Source organism: Ixodes scapularis, unplaced genomic scaffold (genome assembly GCF_016920785.2).
Source record: "Ixodes scapularis isolate PalLabHiFi unplaced genomic scaffold, ASM1692078v2 PGA_scaffold2__306_contigs__length_199485367, whole genome shotgun sequence".
In the NCBI taxonomy this organism is placed as follows: Eukaryota; Metazoa; Arthropoda; class Arachnida; order Ixodida; family Ixodidae; genus Ixodes; species Ixodes scapularis.
The window spans coordinates 57,924,413-57,938,677 of NW_024609857.1; the positions used below are offsets into that span (position 1 = coordinate 57,924,413).

Consider the following 14,265-nt stretch of genomic DNA (forward strand, 5'->3'; position numbering starts at 1 on the left):
AAAGTGACCGTGGTGCATATGTCGGCTCCCTTCCTCCCCCCCTTTTCTACTCTCCTTCTCTCTCCACCTTGTCGCCCCAAAACGATTTTTAAACCACGCTTTGCTTGTCAATGTTTTTGCCTACACATGCTCACCCCGCAAACGGAGAGGAAGCTGTTTGCCACTCCAACTAACTATAGGTGGCGCCACTCATTTCCCAAGATGGCGGGTTTAGTGAGGGTCAGAGATGCGTGCTGCTGTTGAGCCTGTCTAGTGTACTGGCTTCACTGAGTGACATAAATTATTTCTGGTAATACGAGGACGCTAATGTTTTGTGATCGCAGGTCACCTCTTTAACCTGAAAACAAGAACGGTGTTTAGCGTATTAATTATGGAAGGATGCGCGTTTTAATTCTTGAGCGAAACCGAAACTTACCTCTATTTTGGATTTAATTTCTCGATAGAGGTCTTAATTTCGGATTCTGTCATGACTCAACATGTGTCTCGCATCGTAATCATTTACTTACAAAAGTTGTTTGCTGAAACTTTATTTTGTGACATGCTGTTCGATCCAGGTTGTTAATTGTAGTTGTTAAAAAAATCTGTGCTGATATCTGTGCGTTCTCGCTGCCTTTTTCTTGCTCAGATAATTGTCATGGGAAATAATGACAATTATCCCAGCACAAGAATAAGAGAATAATTCCAATTTTTACAATATGTCCACGAAACGCATAAACTAATAAACGCTGCTCTCACTGCAACAACCCAAGGTGGAATCCGAGTCAGACAGCTGAAGTGTGTGTGTGTGTGTGTGTGTTTTATAGCACCGCATGACGCGTAGGACTTCATATTACATCCAGCGTTTAACTGTTTGTTTATCTTGATAACTATGTCAGTTTTTCATATGCTAAAAAGAAAACAGAATGATACCTTTCTGGAAAGACTATTATGGTTAAATAGAGTATTCTCGTGATCTTGGCAAAAATTAGAGGCATACATTGCCGCGATTTGTTTTAATAATAATAATATTAAAATTCACATATTTGAATAAGTAATTCTTCAAGCTCTAATAAAATTTGTTGCTTATGATCTAATTTTAATTGCGCAAAAAAATATGACAATCAAAACTGTGCTAATTATCATCACTGGTTCCAATTGCTGCATTTTAATTACAAATAAAATAAAAATAGTCTAAAATCAATGAAAACATTCTAGTTAATGTGAGAAATTCATGTAAAATTACATTAATTGTGGGTAAAGTATATTGTGCTATCAAAGTGGCGACTTTTGACAATCGGCGAAACGTCCAAAGTCGCCGCCAATATACTTCCAAACCAAATGTCCAAAGTAAAAAAAAAAGCTTTTTTTAATTACTAGCTTTTTCATAACATTTATTTACTTTTGTATTTGCTCGCCGTCGTTTTGCCAATCTCAGCCTTTCCAGTTCGAAGGAACGCCTACCTGCTTGCACGTCTGCTCACTGTGGCACGTTTCGTTGGCGTTGGAAGCTGGTGAAACAGTAGCGACATTTAATATTGCGTATACGAGCGAACTCAAGCACTCTGTGTTTGCGTTAGCTTTGCGTGTTCCACACTGCGCGTGCGCGGAGCCCGAAATTGCGGTCTTGGATGGCGCATGGCGATGAGGCGCACGCACAACGTGGGGCACGCAACTCTTACACAAACGCACACCGCTTGCGTTTGCTTCTATGCGCAATACTAAAACTCTCCAGTAAGGTACAATCCCAGACCGGCTGCAGCACTACGTGGGGACAGTGAAGAGTGTTGTTTGCATTCGGAAACAACATTTCGCGAGCCACGATCGCGAGCAGTTCTGCCGTGCCCGCTGAGCAGGAGAATCAGGGGACCCTCACTAGAGCGCTTCCCGTTTCCGCCGCGGGAGGGCGAGCGTCGAGCTGGAGACGCTAATAATGAGACCTTGACCCTGTTCATCCTTGACAGCGCTGTGAAAGCTGAATACTGGCTGGACCAACCATGTGGCTTCTGTCACTTGACTTCGCACTAGCGGATGCGTAGTGCAAAAACATAAGGGGTGTGATGGCAGCAGTTCATTGGAACAAACAAAAATCTAGCATCAACCCTTCTGTCAGTTTAAACAGTAACTTTCGACAGCAGGCAATAAGCTGGTTGGGGACTACAACAAAACGGCTTGGGAGATCCAAGCTGAATCCATACTCTTAGAAACGAGAATGCTAGGGTTCTCATCAGCGGATTGCGCCCGCAGAAACTTTGACAGAAATTTGAGGGAAACACGGCCCCAGTTTTCTGAGAATGAACAGTGACTCACTCGGACACTGGAGTTGAGAAACCGCTTATAATTGCTTGAAAGACATGGAAGTGTGCTGTTCACTGAAAATTGTGCTCATTTAATCATTTTTAAACTGTACAATCAGTTCAGCTGAGAGATTGTGCATTAATATATTGTGTGACATCTTGGTTCTGATAAGTTTGGTGATCAAGAAAGATCAAGTCGGTCATTCGGTTGGATAACAACCTTCATCAAGCGGGAGTCTTTGAAATGTACCCAGATGCAAGTACCACATCTTGGTCACACAGCCGGTCCATTTTAGTAGGTAAACCTATTTAGGCAACATGCAGCAAACATAGAAAAACCATATCTTCAGGGAAATAGTGTTTTGAAGCTCGCTGATGCCAAACTCTGATTAATTCGAATGGTGTGCGTACCTCCACTGCCCAAGTGCATTCGTCACACGTTCATGGGATTTAGATCTGTCCCGGTTGGACAGTGCAAAGCTCATTTATTTCGAGCACCTGTTTAAGTCCTTTAAAACTTTATATCCATTCTCCTAAAATTTTCCACCTCAAACATGCAGTATTTAGTGTCTTTTTCATGTTTCTTTGGAGTAACACAAAAGTAATCAAGTAAAGTAACAAAGTAATTAATGAATTACTTTTTACAGGGAGTAATTTGTAATGGTGATTCATTACTTTTTAGGCCAAATAATTGTAACTGTAATTAATTACTTTTTTGAAGTAATGGGCGGAAGTCTGCAATAATTGGCCATGGAGCTTGAGCTTGTAGGCAGTGGCACTCAAGTAATGAATGTTTTGCCTGGTTGCAGTGCAAGCAGAAAAAAGTTTATACAAAAAAATATTGCATGCTATATATAGATTACAAAGTGACAGGCTCAAGATTTTAGTCACACCAATGGAAAAGAATTTTATTCCTCTCGTCTCGTACAAAACGCGCATCCATGACTTTCGGGCCTTGTGAAGTACAGCACCGCTATGCAAATGCCCCGAGTTCCTCCTACAAAAGCCTTCCCTTTTCTTGATTCTAGGAATGTTAGTGCCACACACACACTCGCATAGACATCGCGAATCAAATCTCGCAAAGGACGCGTTTTCGCGGAGACACCCGTACGACACATAGTAAGACGGCCAGCCACATTCTTTTGTGGGCCCGTACAACTACGAGAGGTGCGTCACAGAACACGAGAAAGAACAAACCCGGAGTGTGCCTACTTGCTACTGGCATCGAGCAAAAACCGTAACCGTCTGCACACTTCTTTAGTTTGTACATTTCTAGCAAAAGAACCCGCGTGAATGACTCGGAAGGTCACACAGCACCCACGAGGAAACACTAAAATAAATAACGCAAGGTTCAACAGCAGAGTAGAGCTACACTAACACAACAACAAGGAAATAAAGGTTGGGTCTACTTTGGGCTCCGGGGCCACGTGCCAGGAGGTACTCGGAAAACAAGTGTCGTGTACGCTCTTGTCACCGACAGAGCGAGAACTGCAGGGAGTATATTTCAAGCAACCGGCCTCCAGCACGGGCTTCATACCTTCCGCTATGCTTTGGCCGTGCACATGTGCTGGAGGTGCACAAGGTGCCAAAGCATTGCGGAGCATTGCCGGAGGCATACGAAGCTCGCGCTGGAGGCGGGAAAACTGAAGCTCTTTCCTGGCCATTCTCACGCCGTCGGTGACCATAGCCGATACGACGACCCCGATGCCGAACTGTGGCTGGTAGTAGCAGTGTGAAGATGCCCGCTTTGGTCTAAGTTTCTGACCGACTGGATCGTCTGCCAATGCTGTTTGGTGTTTTCGATGAATTGCCTCTTTAGCTTGGCAGCCTCCCGACATTTAGCTGATGATGTTTTGGAAGTCGACCTAGTATGCATTGCTTCATCTAGCCTCTTCCTTTTTTCTTTTTTTTTGTTCCAAAGATTGATGCATTGATATGGTAGAAAACTTGAATTTTCAAAGTCTGAAAATGAATGCCTAATTTCCCTTATTCCATTGTAAGAGAGAAAGAAAAAAAACTGCAGTTGCTAGCATTCAGCATTTGCAGAAGTGCCACATGTTTGGATGTTTTACACCAGCTGACGGCGGGTATTTTGCACGTAGGCTATGGCGTTCCCACTGTTTGGGTACAGTCGATTACGCCGATCTGAGGCCCAGATGCACTCTTGAGGAAGCACGCCAGCATCAACCCGGAAGAAGTGATCTGTAAGTGGTGACACAGACACCAGAGTTCTGAGTAGTGATTCTTGCACACTAAGACTTGGGAGGACCCTCCGATGTCGATGGCTTGTCCGGTGATGGTGAGGAGCCACCAGCACTGGTGCCTGCTGGGGAATCTGCCGGGAAAATGGAGGTGTGTATGAGATACGAGGGTAACTAAATTAAATGGAAGGGAACCAAAACTACAAGAGCATTTGGCAGGTAAACGTAAGAATGAAGTGTGCAAATAACAGATGCACTTTTTCTTTTTCAGCCACAGCCTCCAGGATCATATGAGAGTGGGCTGCCGACCCATTCTGTTTAGTCAGTCTGAGTCTTCAAATGGGATGTTATTTTTAAAAAGGCAAATTTTTGATGTGACCAATTCAAAAACATGTTAGTTAGCTTTCACTGATTAGAATTCGGTGCAGGGGTGCTATGTTGCGCTTTTTGCACTTCCAGGAGACTTGGAAGAAGGAAGTGACGTCAACGACTAGAGCAAACGCAGATTGGATGTTGACAGAAGAAAACAAAATCAACATCCAATCTGCATTTGCTGCGTTGTTGACGTCACTTCCTTCTCCCTAGTCTCCTAGGAGACCAAAACGTGCAACATAGCCCCCTAGGTCTAGCCATCGAGCAGTGTTGTTAAAACAACAGTTGGGAAACTCGCCTTGAAACCCGGACTGCCCGCGTCCACCGAGACCAAACTAAATGCGACAACAACGCCACCCTTTAGCGGCGAGTCCAAACATGAAAGTTCATTCATATAACTGCTGCAAAATGGCACTGCGAGATGGCACCACAGGCCCTTGCGCAACTTGACCAGAACCAATACGTGCAGCCGTGCAGCTGCTGGAGTGGACGCAGTGGGAGAAATGGCAGTGTTGCGATCGCCATTAGTTTGGTTCTCAAGTACGGATCTGAGCCACTTTTTCAAAGCAGGCTCTATGACAGTTTCCCCGAGTTGTTTTATTAACGTTGCCATCGAGGGACTAGGGTTGTGAACAGCCCTTGTGCAGCTCCCACAACCCAAAGGGTTATGACAACCATGGTGCATCAAGGTGCTGCAACTCCTGAATATCTCTTGCAGAGATCTCTTCTGGACGCCTTGGTGAAGATGTGTTCTGCGCATATGGAAAAGATGTCTTCTAGATGCAGTGTTAAAAGGTACTTTAACTATACTATTTCAAATAGATTTAGAAAACTTGTACTTTACTTGAAGTACATTCCCTGAGTATGTACTACTTGTACTTTATTTAAAAGTATTTTTCCTGGTACTTTTCAAGGAAAGCACAACTCTTGACTTCGAAGTACATTTCCAAAATTTGGTCATGGTGAAATTAAGCTTCTTCAAGAATGACACACTCCCGTCGTTGGCTTTCCTATAGTCCGTTGCAACTCAAGAAGGTAGGGCGAGGCAGAGCCGTTTATACTGAGAGAGTTTGGCCTTCTTAAGGAGATTTTGACAGTCTGACAACCACAGCAGCGTAGTCTGACAACCGGGGGATGACTACTTCCGTCCGCCATATTGTGGATCTGACTCATAGGAACTCTACGCGATTTCTCAGGAATGAACAAGACAAAGAAGTAACGCCATATTGTGTTATCGCGAAATCCGTTTGTTCTAGCGGCCAACAAGCTCCGCCCATCGGCCAAACTCTCTCAGTATAAACGGCTCTGGGGCGAGGGTAAGACGAACCGGGAAGGAGGAAACAGACGTAACGCTAAAGAGTGAAGGTTTCCCCCTCTCTTTTCCAGCGTTCCATCTGCTTCCTCCTCCCCGGCTTACTCTTGCCAGTGTTGGGTAAAGTACATCTATAAAAGGTACAGTCGCCCAATTTTTTAATAATATCACGCGAGCGTCGACCGCCGGGACGGGCAGTGCCCTGCCGCGGAGAAATGCAGCATCACGGGAGAGATTAAGCGCGTGCGCACAAAGCCCTTTCCGGGGAGCGTCGTCTGCTAGGCTATTCCGCTGATCGCACACAGCCCCTGCTCCGTATGAAAGGAGCGCGTTGCGCCGATTTACCGCAGCCGACGCTACGAGTCATCTTGGCCAGTCCATTGCTAAAAGTGTGTCACGTGGTTTTCCTGTTAGGCACAACTGCACGTGGAAGCACGATTTCACGTGGTAGGGTGACAGCGCTGGATTGGTTTTGATGGCTCGTAGCATTGGCTGCGGTATATAGTGTAATGCATCGTTGCATTCAGCTTGTCGCGTCATCGTATTTTTCTTTTTTTAGTGCTAACAAAGTAAAAAAAAAAAAAAAACAACTAGATTGAACGAGATGACGCGCGGTTTCTTTCACGCCTGAGCAGTATCACGCAAGCAAGCGCTCTTCAGATCTCTGCTTAAAGGCGGTCAGCTATGCCAGCAGATAAGGAACAGGGGCTGTGTGTGGTCAACAGAATAGCCTAGCAGACGACGCTCGCACCGGAGAGAGCCTTGTGCGCACGCGCCTAATCTCTCCCGTGACGCCGCATTTCTCCGCGGCACAGCGCTGGACGTCCCGGCGGTCGACGCTCGCGTGATATTATTAAAAAAATGGGCGACTGTACTTCAAGTAAAGTACAAAGAAAATTAGATGTGATGTACTTTAAAGGGATACTACAACGAAATTTCAGCGCTCATTTTTTGGTCTATATGTGTTCAAAAGAGCAGTATCGCATGGAACATACCAATATCTTGTTAAAAAAGTATCGAAAAGGAATTTTAAAACGAATTAAACGATTAGCAAAGAGCACCTGGTGGATGTCGCTAACGCCTCGTTTGTAATGCTCGTCTAGGAACCTTGACAGATAGTGACGGAGGTTGTCTCGTCTCCGGCCACGACGAGATAAGGGGGGAAGGAGGAACTCCCCTCTTCCTGAGAATCTCTTTTGTGTGTCGCAGAAGTCGCTATTGTCCCCCTAGAAGATTATAGAAGAGTAACCCGTCACTCAAAATTCGTACAAAAGCAGCCGCTTCGGTGGCTGGAACGACTAGGCCATCCTCTCGACGTCAGCCTCCCCGTAGCTTTGCTCGTCTTGAGACGACCTACGTCACGATTGCGTTGGATGTCACGTGCTCTAAGCTGGGCCTTCTCCGAGCGCTTGCCAGAGTGGGCCGTTTATAACGAAACATACAGCCACCAGGATCAAAATACAAACGTGCGATTGTCATTTACGGATATTGTGGATCATATTCAACCTATTTTTGAACGCGACGGGAATATTTCGAATTTCGTTGAAGTATCCCTTTAAAGGGATGCTGAACCGAAATTTGAATTTCCCAAAACACGCAGAAAAAGTGTGCAACAGGATGGTACAAACACCAAAACATCACTCATACAGCGATATCTCTAACGGATGACCGTATTTCTCAAAAAAGGAGACGCATTTGGCAGGAATGTTGACGTCATGTTTCTCCGGGAAGGAGAGGGAACGGCCTCGCGTTTTCTCCGCCTCGCGGCCTTGAGGGAGTGAAGCGAAGAGAGGAGGAAACACGGTATATTGACGTCACGCGCCTCGTCGGCCTGGTTCAATCTCGGCCTCTTTTTCCAAAAATACGGCCGTCCATTCGAGATATCGCCTTGCAAGTAGTATTGTAGGGATTGTAGCGTCCCGCCTACATCTCCTGCATTGTTTATTTGAAATCCAAATTTCGGTTCACCATCCCTTTAAGTAAAGTACTAAGTACACTGGGTGCAACATACTTGAAGTAAAGTACTATAAATACAATGTACTTTCAAAGTACAAGTATATTAACACAATCATTCATGACGCCCTTTCAGTCACCTATACCGTGATGTTTAACTGGTATGCATTGCCCAGGGTTAATCAGGGATGCATGACCTATTTTCAGAAACAGCGGCGAATATTTGATAAAGTCAAGTGGCCACAGAGTTATTTTCAGAAATGGAGCCAAATTCACAATAGGGCACCCCTTGCACTAGATTGCTGCACCCAGGGGGGTTAACTAGGAGAGAGCGTGAGATTGGGGTGCGAAAAAATTAAGGAACTTTCAAATAGAAGGAAAAGACAAAAGAGAATCTCTCAAAACATTGTGACGTTCTTTTCTGTTATCTTTTACTTCGACTTGAAAATTTAATTTTTTTTTCGCATCACAATCTCAGGTGCTACAATATGATTAATTTTGCTATCCTAATATTTGAAACCTCATCGCTTGCGCTGACCGATCGAGAAGTAGCGATAGTTCAAAAAGCTACGGGAAAGCCACCCCCAGAACTAACGGAGCGATGCGTCGTCTGCTCACGTTTCTGGTAAGAGTAGAATATCCCTCCCAGTATTTCTTCGGAGTTGACAAAGCATCATTTCGTGATACAAACTTGACAAAACCAAATTTGGGGAATGTACCTTGAAGTCGGGAATTGTACTTTACTCGGAAAGTACCAGAAAAAAACAAAAACACTTTTAAGTAAAGTACAAGTTCCCTAAACCTATTTGAAGTAGTACTCTAAGTACAATGTACTTAAAGTACTTCCCAACACTGACCCTTGCCCTACCTTCTTGAGTTGCAACGGTCTATAGTACTATACACCACTTCTGAGGTCAAGTATAAGAGTTCACCAACCTTTAACAAGAAATGGTGTATAGTCATGTGAAAACACACCGTCGTCTTTCGAGACATCGTGCAGTCATTTTTCTGAGTGAAGTAATGGTGGCTATAAGACCGATACAAATATGTGCCTTATAAGTTGATTGTGCTAAGTAGTTTGTAAGCGAGAGTGAAACATAGAGTTCCTCGATATGCTCCCCCTTCGGGGGAGCATATCGAGGAACTCTATGTTTCACTCTCGCTTACAAACTACTTTCTCTCGCTTACAAACAACGCCACTTTGCGGCGACAGTCTCATGCAGCTTATTACAGAAAAAAAGCTAATCTGAGGTGTGGACGAATCGATTTGTCGATGAAACAATCTGTCAATGAAACATTGTGTTTCAATGAAAAGATTTGTCGATGAAACGTTGCTTGATGAACCGATTGCCACCGTATTTATAGTGCTTCAAGTACATTGAGCCCAATGTGCTTATTACACTACATGAAGTGCATACTAATCTCCCATTTACATTTTACTTTGCACTTTACTTAAAGTATTTTTTTAGATCTGTACTTTACCCAACACTGTCTATACCTGCTTTCACCTCAAGAACCGTAGTAAAACAAGTCAAACTCCTCGTGGAGCATTACTAATTTCCCCCTTTGTATTGATAATTAAAATATATGTAGGTGAATCTTAGATTAGATATGTTATATCTTATCAAGACGTACACGTTCCAAACGCCAGAAGCATCGCGCTTTTTCCTCCTACAACCAAATTCGTAAGAACTACTTTGTGTCGCGTAAGAACAATGCGGAAAACTTGTTTTTTTCTTGATATGAAAACGGGTATAGGGCATAGGCGCCGACTACGAGAGGGCACGGGCCCGAACCCCCTCCCTCCTCGAGCTCTTTGGAAAAGCAAGTACCATCGCCTCCGGAACCTCTGTGTGCACCTCATTAATCTCATCTTTGTGCCCTGGTGCCCACACATATCGATAGCTGGCGCCCAGTGGATAAATAGAAATTTATCCCCCTACTGTGGATCACTTTTTTCAACTATTCACGCAGTCCTGTTCAAAGACCCTATGAAGTAGTAGCAAATGCGATAAAAGCTACAGTGCTGAAAATTCTTTCGAAAGCCATTGGAAGTAGTTGCGAATGCCGACAGTGGCACCTCTAGCGGACCTGCAGCCTACGAAACTTGACAACATAATATGTTTTGTAAGCCCCATTTTTTTTCCCCAAACTTTGAAACAATAGAACGATCTCACCAGCAAGCAAAGAGCAGGCTAATCGAAGCAAGTGTTAATGACTGTCTCACGTCGATAGAGTGCAATTACGTCTACACTATGCTTGCGCGTGTCTGCGAAAAGGAAAACACGCCAGACACCACTCGTCTGCCTTCTTGAAATGCAGTTTGACTACGCCACCACTGCCGCAGTGCATCGTGGGAACTTTAGTCTTTTTGCACGTGCTATAACCTCGCTGGAGCACTGCGCGTGTAAAGCACGAGAAGGCACGAGCCCTCGCGTGCTCGGCCGTCTGCCTCCTGAGGACTAAAGTTATGGCGGCATCACGCATGCGCCGAACGCTTAGTGAGATCGGTCTCTTCGTTAACGTCAGTGCGCTTGAACTACGGAATTCACTGATCACAACTGCAATGACGGCTAAATTATAGGGTCACAAAAGCAGACATTTGTTTAGGTATCAGGCCGTCAGCATGCTTATCCTACGTTATCCAAGGGATTACACACGTTTGGGACGTCTCGTGAAAGAGACGTCCCAAACGTTTCCCGGGAAAAGGGGAAGGGGGGAAGGCCCCCCCCCCCCCCCCCCCCCCTTTCCCGGGAGGTCTAAGTGAAGGCGTCTTCTACGAAAAAGTGTCTAGACATCTAGGTGAAGATGTCTAGAAACAAAGTCCTTGTAGACGTCTTGAGTAGACCAAGACTAGCTCATTTAAGAGATATATGCGATGTCTTGTGCAATACTTTGGTTCTCAAGGTTTTTAATCGCGTTCCAAGTCAGGTCCAGCGGCTTGATGCTTACCGCTGCAGGACAGATTCTGGAAACTGCAGGGCAGGGACGCGGTGCTGACGTTGGTGGCGCCCTCCTCGAGTATGTCCGGGAGGGCGTTACGACGCCCAGTGCGACCTGTCTGCAGGAAGGCGTCGAAGGCCGGGGGGCCTCCCGCGCTGGGGTCTGCCGGCTGTTGCTCCACCTCCATGCTCCTGCCCGCCGCGGGGACTGTCGACGATCGGTCGACTGGACCTGGCTCGGCGGCCCGGGCTACCCTGTGGTTGTGCAGAGTGAAGCCGGAGTTTAATCACCGCTCCTGGACTCGATTCAAAGGGCATTACGCGAAACTCGCACGCTCCAACGAGCAATGGAGCCACATGGGGAACGATTCGAAATGTAACTCGAGACGCGCAGCACACTGCCGGCCTCTCGGCACGTTCACGCATGTGTTCTGCGTCCGTTCACATTCAGGTGGTTCCAGCAGTAGTAGGGGATCGTAGATAGGCAGTTTTCAAGATTGATTCGGCAACATGGTCACGTATTTTCTATAAACACGCGGCTTCCAAAAGCTGTTCATTATCATCATCGTCATCAAACCACAACACAAAAAATGGCGATTCCGCGTTTTATATATTTCCCCTCGCATATCTCAAACAAAAATTATATTAAAAGGAACACACATATATATATATATATATATATATATATATATATATTGTGAGGACAAGATGAGCAGTTTCGGGGACAAATTTATTGAGCGACTGCTATCGGGAAAATCCAAGCACGGACGTCCGTGCTCGAGGCGATCAGAAAAAAAAAAAAAGAAAAAAAGAAAAGAAACAAATTGAGAACGGCAGTGATGATCCTATGTGTTGATCATAATGAAGATGAAGTGGGTGTTGTCCTTGGGCGCCCTCTCAATATATATACATGTCTATAAAATTCGCGGTGTCCAGTGCTTGCCGACAAAGTCGTGTCCACTCACTGTCCACTGATCTCTATGACAATTGCTGGATCGCGTTTGCCCGCTCCGCGGGCTCCGCGAATGCGGTCACTGGCGGCCATCTTTAGGTAGAGTTATATCACCTCTAGCCAGTGTAAGCTGCTGCAGCCGCTATCATCCATCCATGGCAGATAGCGTTTTGGCAGGTGGGTTGGCAGGCTGCGGTCAAAATAGCGTGGGTGATATTGCGTGCTTGATTAAAATTATTTGACGAAACATGTTTTTGAAACCCGGCGTGAACAGTAGTCCGGTTTCTGAGGACCTGGTAAAAGTTTCACGAAATCGAAGCACCGGGAGAAAAGCAGCGCAGCACGTATGAAAAGTCGCGTCGAAAGAAGCATCAAAAGCAGACGACGGTACGGAGTCTGCTTTTGATGCGAGCTGCGCTGCTTTCCCCCGGTGTTGCGCTTTCGTAGAACTTTTGCCGGGTCCTCAAAGATGAGGCTACCGTTCACGCCGGGTTTCAAGTATCTGCTTCGTCGAACAACTTCAATCAAGCACGAAATGTCACCCACGGTACAGTGTACTAGATCTACGGCTATTTTATGGCAGCCTGCCGCCATTGCGCTGTCCGCCATATTATTATGATGGCTAGAGATGATATAACTCTACCTAAAGATGGCCGCCAGTGACCGCATTCCGGTCCATAGGAGGAGCTGGTCAAACGCGATCCAGCAAATAGACATAGAGATCAGTGGTCGTGTCCGAGATTTTTCTTTATTTTTTTGCTACGTTGTCTAGGCATGGCCTCCGATATTCCTGTTCAAGGAAATCATCAAATATATTAGCTTCCAGTACCCTGCACTGCTGCGCTACAGTGTGCCCGAACACGTGGCTTTCGACTCTTGCGTACCGTTCACGTGCGCTCGCGCGAGTAGCTTTGACACGTTGCTATGACAGCACTACGGAAACTAGCCTTGACACGCACACACGCAAAAAAAAAAAAAAAAAAAAAAAAAAAAAAAACAGTTGATAAAATCGACGCTTACAAGTACCGCCAACCTTTGTTGTGGAAACGCGCAAGACACGTGCCACGAGCGGGTGCCCGGTTCCACCGCCATTTGCTTCCAAGGGCCGCTCATTTCAGTGTTTTATTGCCAGTTGCTTCCAAAGGCTGCTCGGGACACGGGCCTCGTGCACTGTCGCCTTTGACGCAACTTGAAAGAAAAACGCCAACACATCGAGGGGCTTTACAATCACTGCGATAGCTGCGACACGTCACGGCGAAGTCGTTGGACATCGGCGTCGCATTCATGCTCTGAACGTTTTTGTTACATTTTTTTTTCTTTTTCTGGAGCATGTGAAAGTGCCTCCCGGCACGAGCGCTTGGCCTTGACACAGCTACAACAACACTGTAACAACACTTTGTCATCGTCTTTTTTTTTTTCTTTTTAGAGAGAGAGACAGAGCGTGCAGTACAGGGTGTCACAAAAGAAAATTTACACGGTCTTTTTTACCGCAAAAATAAACTAGGCATCGCCGAATGCTCATTCTCCGCCCAAAGGTAGAGCTAGAGGTCACAACCAGATGCCAAAGTTTCAGCCCGATCCGATAACTTACTCAAAAGTTATAAGTGATTTTCTGAAAATTTCAATGGAAAAATAAGGCCCATTTTTGCCCGTTTTCGGTTTCTGGTGCCATAGAGCCCCATGTGTTTGAAAACTCCGTCGGCCGCCATTTTCCCATTGAAATTTTCAGAAAATCACTTATAACTTTTGATTAGTTTATCGGATCGGGCTGAAACTTTGGCATCTGGTTGTGACCTCTGGCTCTACCTTTGGGCGGAGAATGAGCGTTCGGCGATGCCTAGTTTATTTTTGCGGTAAAAAATACCGTGTAAATTTTCTTTTGTGTCACCCTGTACTACAAAACCGATTACGGCGGGCGATCTTTTTTGAGGATTTCGCAACATCGGCGACGGACATCGCCAACAGCAACTACTACTACCACAGCATCAACTAGAACTACAACATTAACAACGGACGTCATTTCCAGTGGTGGGAAGATCCCATAGCGCTGGGAATGTAAATCTACGGGCCGCACGCGCTCGCTTCACCTGCGTAACAGATTCGGAGTAAATAACGAAAATAAGGCGCTGACCAACGAGCGTACAAGATGCCATTTGTTTTAGGCGTTTGCTTTAGAACAGTTACTGCTGCAGACACCAGCACGCGTAGACTCACATTCCCAGCATTCTCCTTGATGGTTTTGGGTAATTTAGCAATAGGT

At 45.5% G+C, this 14,265-nt stretch overlaps 1 protein-coding gene across 2 annotated transcripts in view; it reads right to left on the reverse strand.

Moving 5' to 3' along the window:
• Positions 1-3,154: 3,154 nt before the first annotated feature.
• The window catches only part of LOC8025090, a 288,315-nt gene continuing 277,204 nt past the window's right edge, over positions 3,155-14,265 (reverse strand). For both annotated transcript variants that reach the window (XM_042291879.1, XM_042291880.1), the window contains exons 3-4: positions 11,064-11,308; positions 3,155-4,608 (exon numbers count right to left, since the gene is read on the reverse strand). In XM_042291879.1, the coding sequence (XP_042147813.1) occupies positions 4,526-4,608; positions 11,064-11,241 (261 nt within the window). In that variant the 5' untranslated portion in view covers positions 11,242-11,308 and the 3' untranslated portion in view covers positions 3,155-4,525. The remainder of the gene's footprint in view (positions 4,609-11,063; positions 11,309-14,265) is intronic.